This window comes from Triticum aestivum, chromosome 4A (genome assembly GCF_018294505.1).
Source record: "Triticum aestivum cultivar Chinese Spring chromosome 4A, IWGSC CS RefSeq v2.1, whole genome shotgun sequence".
Taxonomy (NCBI): Eukaryota; Viridiplantae; Streptophyta; class Magnoliopsida; order Poales; family Poaceae; genus Triticum; species Triticum aestivum.
The window spans coordinates 604,034,814-604,044,666 of NC_057803.1; the positions used below are offsets into that span (position 1 = coordinate 604,034,814).

Below are 9,853 nucleotides of genomic sequence, written 5' to 3' on the forward strand. Positions count from 1 at the left end.
AGTCAGGCCTGACTAAGCAAGCCACCATATCAGCAGTTGAAGAAAGGTCTTGACAGATTCTTCGGTTTCGCTCGTTCCAGATGTTCCAGGCGAAGAAAGCAGCGATGCTTGGGAGCCCATACAATGGTGGCATATGGAACGGGGGGAGTAGAACACATCAAACTCGTGTGTTGTGACGTGTGCGTGGTGTCTCGTTGAATTAATTGTACGATCAATCTAGGCGGTGAGTACGTGCATGTACTAGTTTTCTACCTGAGAATCAATCGAGACCTCCCTAACTGTCTCGTTATTGCGTACGTACTATCGTGTTTATGCTCGATCGGCCGGAAAGCAATTGGACGCAGTTACCTCGTACGTGCGCCTGTGCCAACACCCAACAACAGACTGTCAGTCAGACACAGGGCAAACAGCAAAGGTGAAGAATATAGGTCGACGACGTGAGGCAGACTAGCGGCGTCACATCGTGCGCTTGCTTATCGGCTGTAGCTTGGTGGACACGAGGCCTGGTCGGCGTCGCTAGCATCTGATGTCACTCACTTGCCCATGCCACTGCTGTCGCTCCGCTATAAAAGGTAGCGCGCGCCGTGTGTTTGGTAGAGAGCTGTGCTTGTTCCCTAATTAAGACTCGCTTGACTTGAATTCCCGGAGATCAGGAGATGGCTGGCAGCATGGCTCCCTTGGGGGTGAAGAAGGAGAGGGCGGCGGAGTACAAGGGGCACATGACGTTCGCCGTCGCCATGGCGTGCATCGTCGCCGCCATCGGGGGTTCCATCTTCGGCTACGACATCGGCATCTCCGGTAAGCACGCACCAACTCGCCTCGCATGCTGCATGCTGCATGCATCTACACCACAGTGAGAAGCTATATACTCTACGGTATTTCCGACTTCCTCAATGGTTGCATGCACGGTCGATTCGATTGAGGAAAGCATGCACCTGAAGGGGGCCGCTCCATTATTATTCTTAGTTACTAGAAGATTTGTGCTTTAATGGCCGCTTCTTTTTAGATTTTGCGATGCTCCTCCCTCTCCTTTTGTTTGTAGTAGAATCTAATTGCTGGCTGCAGGAGTGAACACCATGGACCCGTTCCTCGAGAGGTTCTTCCCGGTGGTGTTCCGGCGGAAAAACTCGGCCAGCCTAAACAACTACTGCAAGTACGACAACCAGGCTCTCTCCGCCTTCACCTCCATCCTCTACCTTGCCGGGCAAGTCTCCACACTTGCGGCTGCGCCGGTGACAAGGAACTACGGCCGCCGCGCCAGCATTATTTGCGGCGGCATCAGCTTCCTCATCGGCGCGGCCCTCAACGCCGCAGCCGTGAACCTCACAACTCTCATCCTTGGCCGCGTCATGCTTGGCGTCGGCATCGGTTTCGGCAATCAGGTGTGTAACTAATTAAGCTCACGCATACGCAGAGTTAGCTATTGCATGTATGTACTCCATGTGTTTGTAAATTGCAGCTTACAAAATTCTTGTTATATATGTGTCATGATCAATTAGGCTGTGCCGCTCTACTTGTCGGAGATGGCGCCGGCGCACTTGCGCGGCGGGCTCAACATGATGTTCCAGCTCGCGACGACGCTTGGCATCTTCTCGGCCAACATGATCAACTACGGCACGCAGAAAATCAAACCGTGGGGGTGGCGCCTCTCGCTGGGCCTCGTCGCGGCGCCAGCACTGCTGATGACGATCGGCGGGATCCTCCTCCCGGAGACGCCCAACAGCCTCATCGAGCGCGGGCGCGTTGAGGAGGGCCGGCGCGTGCTGGAGCTGATCCGCGGCACCGCGGACGTCGACGCTGAGTTCACAGACATGGCGGAGGCGAGTGAACTCGCCAACACCATCACGCACCCGTTCCGGAACATCCTTGAGCGACGTAACCGGCCGCAGCTGGTGATGGCCGTGTGCATGCCGGCGTTCCAGATCCTGACGGGAATCAACTCCATCTTGTTCTACGCGCCGGTGCTGTTCCGGAGCATGGGCTTCGGCGCCAGCTGGTCCCTCTACTCCTCCATGCTCACCGGCGCGGTGCTCTTGTTCTCCACCATTATTTCCATCGCCACCGTCGATCGCCTGGGGAGGAGGAAGCTCCTCATCAGCGGCGGCATCCAGATGATCGTTTGCCAGGTGATCGTGGCGGCGATCCTCGGGGTAAAGTTCGGTGCGGACAAGCAGCTGTCCCGGAGCTGCTCGATCGTGGTGGTGTTCGTCATCTGCCTCTTCATGCTCGCGTTCGGGTGGTCGTGGGGTCCGCTTGGGTGGACGGTGCCGAGCGAGATCTTTCCGCTGGAGACGCGGTCGGCGGGGCAGAGCATCACGGTGGCCGTCAACCTTTTCTTCACCTTCGTCATTGCGCAGCTGTTCCTGTCGCTGCTCTGCGCCTTCAAGTTCGCCATCTTCATCTTCTTTGCTGGTTGGATAGCCGTCATGACCGCCTTCGTCTATGTCTTCCTGCCGGAGACCAAGGGCGTGCCCATCGAGGAGATGGTGATGCTCTGGAGCAAGCATTGGTTCTGGAAGATCATCATGCCAGCAATGCCAACGATGCCGCTCGAGAACGGCTTGGGACCAAGTGACATTTGTTAAGTGACTAGGTGAATGCCCCTGCGTTGCTGCGGGACATTTGTTAAGTGACATTTGTATAAAATATACTCCCTCCGTCCGAAATTACTTGTTGTAGCAATGGATGTATCTAAACGCATTTTTAATTCTAGATATACCCATTTCTATCCATTTATGCGACGAGCAATTCGAGACGGTGGGAGTACCAAAAAAGGATACACAAGGCAAGAATCCAACTTTGTGGTGATTACATTCCAATTCCATCTCCATTATGATCAACGTGCACCCAAACAACACTGTTCCAGCCTGAGATAAAATATATTCGAATGCACCAAGCAAATATATTTCTTTTCTTTTGGGGGATGGGCATCAACCAAATGTTCACCATGTCTTGTGACAAACATAGGATTGGCTCCATTCCTCTTCTTGACCATACACCCTCTAGTTCCTTTTCGTTGACATCTCCAAACACACACTCCACTCATCTCTTTTCCATTCGCATCTCCTTATACACCCTTCGCAAGTCATTTACTTTCCATTTACCTCCATGGCTCCCGCCAGCGTAGAGATGGTGAACTGATAACGAAGAAGAAGTGCCATGGAACAAACTATAGCATTCTCTAACATTTGGCAGCCATGACGAAGATGCAGTGGTGGTGTTTTCGTTTGGCACTACTATCCATCAACTTAGAAGAAAAGACGAGGATCAACATATACGTGCGTGTTATTTTCATTGTCATAATGTTTTAAACAAGTGTTCAACCCTACCAATGTTATGGAATTATTTATATGTCCTTTTACATCCAAGGGCCAAGCAGTGCAAGAAAGATACACCATAGCACATATTTGTTTTCTTTTCCATCAACATGATATTGCCATCATTAATATGTAAATATTTACACGGATGTCAAAACAAGAATTTGAACTGAAAATTTTATTTACCAAAAGCTATGCCTGAAACAAATGGACCGAGTATCTTTGTTAGTGTGTTCGAAGAACGCATGAAGAAAATACATTTCAGGTCTTCATTTTCTGATACTAAGAGAGAGATCTCTCACTTCCAGAGATGAACCTATTATGATAATGCTAATCTCAGTGATGTATCTAGAGATATTGATTGAGATCGACTTAACGGGATAGCTAAAACTTGACAATAGTCATTTTTGTTATGTTAGAAAAGTAATACAGACCAAACGAACATGGTGAGCAAGTGAAAGATTTAACTTAACTTTACCATGACTTCCGTAGATGCAAAACCAATTTCAAGCCCGAATGGTTTAGCTAAGCGCTTCTCTTGTCTCTTTTTCCTTCATCAATATCACCTGCGATGAAGCATATCCCATTGAAAAATTCTTACATATGAAAATAAGAATGCCAACAATTAGTTATAAGTAACCGACAACATAATCTCATTACTATTGTATAGTAGCGTAACAACATGTTAAATTAGGCACAAAGCAATGGAAATGTAGCTCCTCATGGCAATGGGTACCCGTTACCCACTAACCCGACGGGTAAAAACCCTATTAGGGTAAGGGTATGGCAAAATAAAATACCCATGGGTATTTAAATGAGAAAAATCTATACCCATCGGGTAAGCCGGGTATGGGTACGGGAATGCAATACCCATACCCGTCTACCCGCCTACCCGCATGTTACTACATCTTACATGTAGGCCCCCTATGTCATTCACTAGAAAAAGAAAAAAACCCTAGCCTAAGCACCCAGTGGCCGCAACCCTAGCCCCCGCAGGCCCGCAGCGCACAAAACCCTGTCCGCCCCTCGACCCCTCACCCTCACCCCATCACGCCGTCACACCCATCTCTCTCACTCGGGCTGCAACCCTAGGTGGCTGCCCCCGCCACCGGCCGCCGGCCGCTGCGGCTGCCAGGTCAGGGCACCAGGCCATCTCCCTCGTCTCCACATCTCCTCCCTCCACATCGCCTCCTCCACTCATCTCGCTTGTCGTTGCCACAGCTCTTCCATCTCAACCGCCGGAGTAAACGAAGCACCTCCCAGCCTCAACTTCGGCGCGGATGGAGAGCGGTCCAGAGGATGTCGAGGAGGCCCACTACTTCGGCGCGGATGGGGACCTCGTCCGCTCAACCTCAACACTCGTGGATGAGGAAGATCTCGGACAAGATGGCGCCGGCGGGAGTGGTTCTCTGGTGCGGACGCCGACGCCTTCGTCTACCTCCAAGAACATGCGTCTCCAACCACCTTCAACGGGGCAGAATCCCGGGCGCCGCTCCAACTCATCTGCGCCCGGTTACAAGGTGGGTCGTGGCCGTGGCCGTGGAGGCGCGACAGCGGTGGCCAGCACCCGGCAGAGTCCGGCTGCTCCTGCTTCTGCGAGGAACAAATCGACCCCACCAGTGAAAAGGGCACCAAAGCGTCCAAAGCGGTGAAATTTTTCTCACTTTTTCATAAAATTCTATGATGCATGAACTGATCTATTTGATTCTGTTGTGTATGAAGTATGTTGTAACATGAAAGTGAGTGTTGATAAATATGTACTAAATGTTGTTATCTTGTTGATCTTTAGAATCAGATTTTATTGTTCTAGTTCAGGATAGAAGTTTTGTATACCCATGAACTGGAACAACAAATTTGGGAGTTAGAATTGAAGGAAATATGCCCTAGAGGCAATAATAAAGTTATTATTTATTTCCTTATATCATGATAAAAGTTTATTATTCATGCTAGAATTGTATTAACCGGAAACATAATACATGTGTGAATACATAGACAAACAGAATGTCACTAGTATGCCTCTACTTGACTAGCTCGTTAATCAAAGATGGTTATGTTTCCTAACCATGGACAAAGAGTTGTTATTTGATTAACAGGATCCCATCATTAGTTGAATGATCTGATTGACATGACCCATTCTATTAGCTTAGCACCCGATCGTTTAGTATGTTGCTATTGCTTTCTTCATGACTTATACATGTTCTTATGACTATGAGATTATGTAACTCCCGTGTGCCGGAGGAACACTTTGTGTGCTACCAAACGTCACAACGTAACTGGGTGAATATAAAGGTGCTCTACAGGTGTCTCCAAAGGTACATGTTGGGTTGACGTATTTCGAGATTAGGATTTGTCACTCCGATCGTCGGAGAGGTATCTCTGGGCCCTCTCGGTAATGCACATCACTTAAGCCTTGCAAGCATTGCAACTAATGAGTTAGTTGCGGGATGATGTATTACGGAACGAGTAAAGAGACTTGCCGGTAACGAGATTGAACTAGGTATTGGATACCGACGATCGAATCTCGGGCAAGTAACATACCGATGACAAAGGGAACAACGTATGTTGTTATGCGGTCCGACCGATAAAAGATCTTCGTAGAATATGTAGGAACCAATATGAGCATCCAGGTTCCGCTATTGGTTATTGACCAGAGACGAGTCTCGGTCATGTCTACATTGTTCTCGAACCCGTAGGGTCCGCACGCTTAAGGTTACGATGACAGTTATATTATGAGTTGATGCATTTTGATGTACCGAAGTTTGTTCGGAGACCCGGATGTGATCACGGACATGACGAGGAGTCTCGAAATGGTCGAGACATAAAGATTGATATATTGGAAGCCTATATTTGGATATCGGAAGTGTTCCGGGTGAAATCGGGATTTTATCGGAAAACCGGGAGGTTACCGGAACCCCCCGGGAGGTACATGGGCCTTAATGGGCCTTAGTGGAAGAAGAGGAGAGGTGGCCAGGGCTGGGCCGCGCACCCCTCCCCTCCTAGTCCGAATAGGACAAGGAGAGAGGGGGCCGGCGCCCCCCTCCTTCTCTCTCTCTCCTTTCCCCCTCCGCGAATCCTATTCCAACTAGGAAAGGGGGGGAATCCTACTCCCGAAGGGAGTAGGACTCCTCCTGGCGCGCCACCTCTAGGACGGCCGCACCCCCCCTTTGAACCTTTATATACGGAGGCAGGGGCACCCCCTAGAGACACAAGTTGATCCACGTGATCATATTCTTAGCCGTGTGCGGTGCCCCCTTCCACCATAGTCCTCGATAATATTGTAGCGGTGCTTAGGCGAAGCCCTGCGACAGTAGTACATCAAGATCATCACCACGCCGTCGTGCTGACGGAACTCTTCCCTGACACTTTGCTGGATCAGAGTCCGGGGATCGTCATCGAGCTGAACGTGTGCTAGAACTCAGAGGTGCCGTAGTTTCGGTGCTTGATCGGTCGGGCCGTGAAGACGTACGACTACATCAACCAAACGCTTCCGTTGTCGATCTACAAGGGTACGTAGATCACACTCTCCCCTCTCGTTGCTATGCATCACCATGATCTTGCGTGTGCGTAGGAAATTTTTTGAAATTACTACGTTCCCCAACCGTGGTATCAGAGCCTAGGTTTTATATGTTGATGTTATATGCACGAGTAGAACACAAGTGAGTTGTGGGCGATATAAGTCATACTGCTTACCAGCATGTCATACTTTGGTTCGGCGGTATTGTTGGACGAAGCGGCCCAGACCAACATTACGCGTACGCTTACGCGAGACCAGTTCTCCCGACGTGCTTTGCACATAGGTGGCTTGCGGGTGACAGTTTCTCCAACTTTAGTTGAACCGAGTGTGGCTACGCCCGGTCCTTGAAGGTTAAAATAGCACCAACTTGACAAACTATCGTTGTGGTTTTGATGCGTAGGTAAGATTGGTTCTTGCTTAAGCCCGTAGCAGCCACGTAAAACTTGCAACAACAAAGTAGAGGATGTCTAACTTGTTTTTGCAGGGCATGTTGTGATGTGATATGGTCAAGACATGATGCTAAATTTTATTGTATGAGATGATCATGTTTTGTAACCGAGTTATCGGCAACTGGTAGGAGCCATATGGTTGTCGCTTTATTGTATGCAATGCAATCGCGCTGTAATGCTTTACTTTATCACTAAGCGGTAGCGATAGTCGTGCAAGCATGAGATTGGCGAGACGACAACGATGCTATGATGGAGATCAAGGTGTCGCGCCGGTGACGATGGTGATCATGACGGTGCTTCGGAGATGGAGATCACAGGCACAAGATGATGATGGCCATATCATATCACTTATATTGATTGCATGTGATGTTTATCTTTTATGCATCTTATCTTGCTTTGATTGACGGTAGCATTATAAGATGATCTCTCACTAAATTATCAAGATAAAAGTGTTCTCCCTGAGTATGCACCGTTGCGAAAGTTCTTCGTGCTGAGACACCACGTGATGATCGGGTGTGATAGGCTCTACGTTCAAATACAAACAGTTGCACACGCAGAATACTCAGGTTATACTTGACGAGCCAAGCATATGCAGATATGGCCTCGGAACACGGAGACCGAAAGGTCGAGCGTGAATCATATAGTAGATATGATCAACATAGTGATGTTCACCAATGAAACTACTCCATCTCACGTGATGATTGGACATGGTTTAGTTGATTTGGATCACGTGATCACTTAGAGGATTAGAGGGATGTCTATCTAAGTGGGAGTTCTTTAAGTAATTTGATTAATTAAACTTAAATTTATCATGAACTTAGTACCTGATAGTATCTTGCTTGTGTATGTTTGATTGTAGATAGATGGCCCGTGTTGTTGTTCCGTTGAATTTTAATGCGTTCCTTGAGAAAGCAAAGTTGAAAGATGATGGTAGCAATTACACGGACTGGGTCCGTAACTTGAGGATTATCCTCATTGCTGCACAGAGGAATTACGTCCTGGAAGCATCGCTGGGTGCCAGGCCTGCTGCTGGAGCAACACCAAATGTTATGAACGTCTGGCAGAGCAAAGCTGATGACTACTCGATAGTTCAGTGTGCCATGCTTTACGGCTTAGAATCGGGACTTCAACAACGTTTTGAACATCATGGAGCATATGAGATGTTCCAGGAGTTGAAGTTAATATTTCAAGCAAATGCCCGGATTGAGAGATATGAAGTCTCCAATAAGTTCTATAGCTGCAAGATGGAGGAGAACAGTTCTGTCAGTGAGCATATACTCAAAATGTCTGGGTATAATAATCACTTGATTCAGATGGGAGTTAATCTTCCAGATGATTGCGTCATTGACAGAATTCTCCAATCACTGCCACCAGGCTACAAGAGCTTCGTGATGAACTATAATATGCAAGGGATGAATAAGACTATTCCCGAGCTCTTCGCAATGCTGAAAGCTGCAGAGGTAGAAATCAAAAAGGAGCATCAAGTGTTGATGGTCAACAAGACCACTAGTTTCAAGAAAAAGGGCAAAGGGAAGAAGAAGGGGAACTTCAAGAAGAACAGCAAGCAAGTTGCTGCTCAAGAGAAGAAACCCAAGTCTGGACCTAAGCCTGAAACTGAGTGCTTCTACTGCAAGCAGACTAGTCACTGGAAGTGGAACTGCCCCAAGTATTTGGCGGATAAGAAGGATGGCAAGGTGAACAAAGGTATATGTGATATACATGTTATTGATGTGTACCTTACTAGAGCTCGCAGTAGCACCTGGGTATTTGATACTGGTTCTGTTGCTAATATTTGCAACTCAAAACAGGGACTACGGATTAAGCGAACACTGGCAAAGGACGAGGTGACGATGCGCGTAGGAAATGATTCCAAAGTCGATGTGATCACGGTCGGCACGCTACCTCTACATCTACCTTCGGGATTAGTATTAGACCTAAATAATTGTTATTTGGTGCCAGCGTTGAGCATGAACATTATATCTAGATCTTGTTTAATGCGAGACGGTTATTCATTTAAATCAGAGAATAATGGTTGTTCTATTTATATGAGTAATATCTTTTATGGTCATGCACCTTTGAAGAGTGGTCTATTTTTGATGAATCTCGATAGTAGTAACACACATATTCATAATGTTGAAGCCAAAAGATGCAGAGTTGATAATGATAGTGCAACTTATTTGTGGCACTGCCGTTTAGGTCATATCGGTATAAAGCGCATGAAGAAACTCCATACTGATGGACTTTTGGAACCACTTGATTATGAATCACTTGGTACTTGCGAACCGTGCCTCATGGGCAAGATGACTAAAACACCGTTCTCCGGTACTATGGAGAGAGCAACAGATTTGTTGGAAATCATACATACAGATGTATGTGGTCCGATGAATATTGAGGCTCGTGGCGGATATCGTTATTTTCTCACCTTCACAGATGACTTAAGCAGATATGGGTATATCTACTTAATGAAACATAAGTCTGAAACATTTGAAAAGTTCAAAGAATTTTAGAGTGAAGTTGAAAATCATCGTAACAAGAAAATAAAGTTTCTACGATCTGATCGTGGAGGAGAATAT

The 9,853-nt window shown here is 47.4% G+C and overlaps 1 protein-coding gene across 1 annotated transcript; it reads left to right on the forward strand.

The window, feature by feature from the left end:
- Nucleotides 1–326: 326 nt before the first annotated feature.
- On the forward strand, nucleotides 327–2,688 carry LOC123082544 (sugar carrier protein A-like). The gene is made up of 3 exons (XM_044504861.1): nucleotides 327–798; nucleotides 1,066–1,382; nucleotides 1,500–2,688. The coding sequence occupies exons 1-3, from the start codon at nucleotides 657–659 to the stop codon at nucleotides 2,583–2,585; spliced, it is 1,545 nt and encodes a 514-aa protein (XP_044360796.1). The 5' UTR covers nucleotides 327–656; the 3' UTR covers nucleotides 2,586–2,688.
- Nucleotides 2,689–9,853: the final 7,165 nt, after the last annotated feature.

Excerpts from the sequence above, each read along its gene's own strand:
- LOC123082544 (XM_044504861.1), top strand. The coding sequence starts at position 657 with ATGGCTGGCAGCATGGCTCCCTTGGGGGTGAAGAAGGAGAGGGCGGCG. Across the intron at positions 799-1,065 it reads CTACGACATCGGCATCTCCG|GAGTGAACACCATGGACCCG; the intron begins GTAAGCACGCAC and ends TGCTGGCTGCAG. Across the intron at positions 1,383-1,499 it reads GCATCGGTTTCGGCAATCAG|GCTGTGCCGCTCTACTTGTC; the intron begins GTGTGTAACTAA and ends ATGATCAATTAG.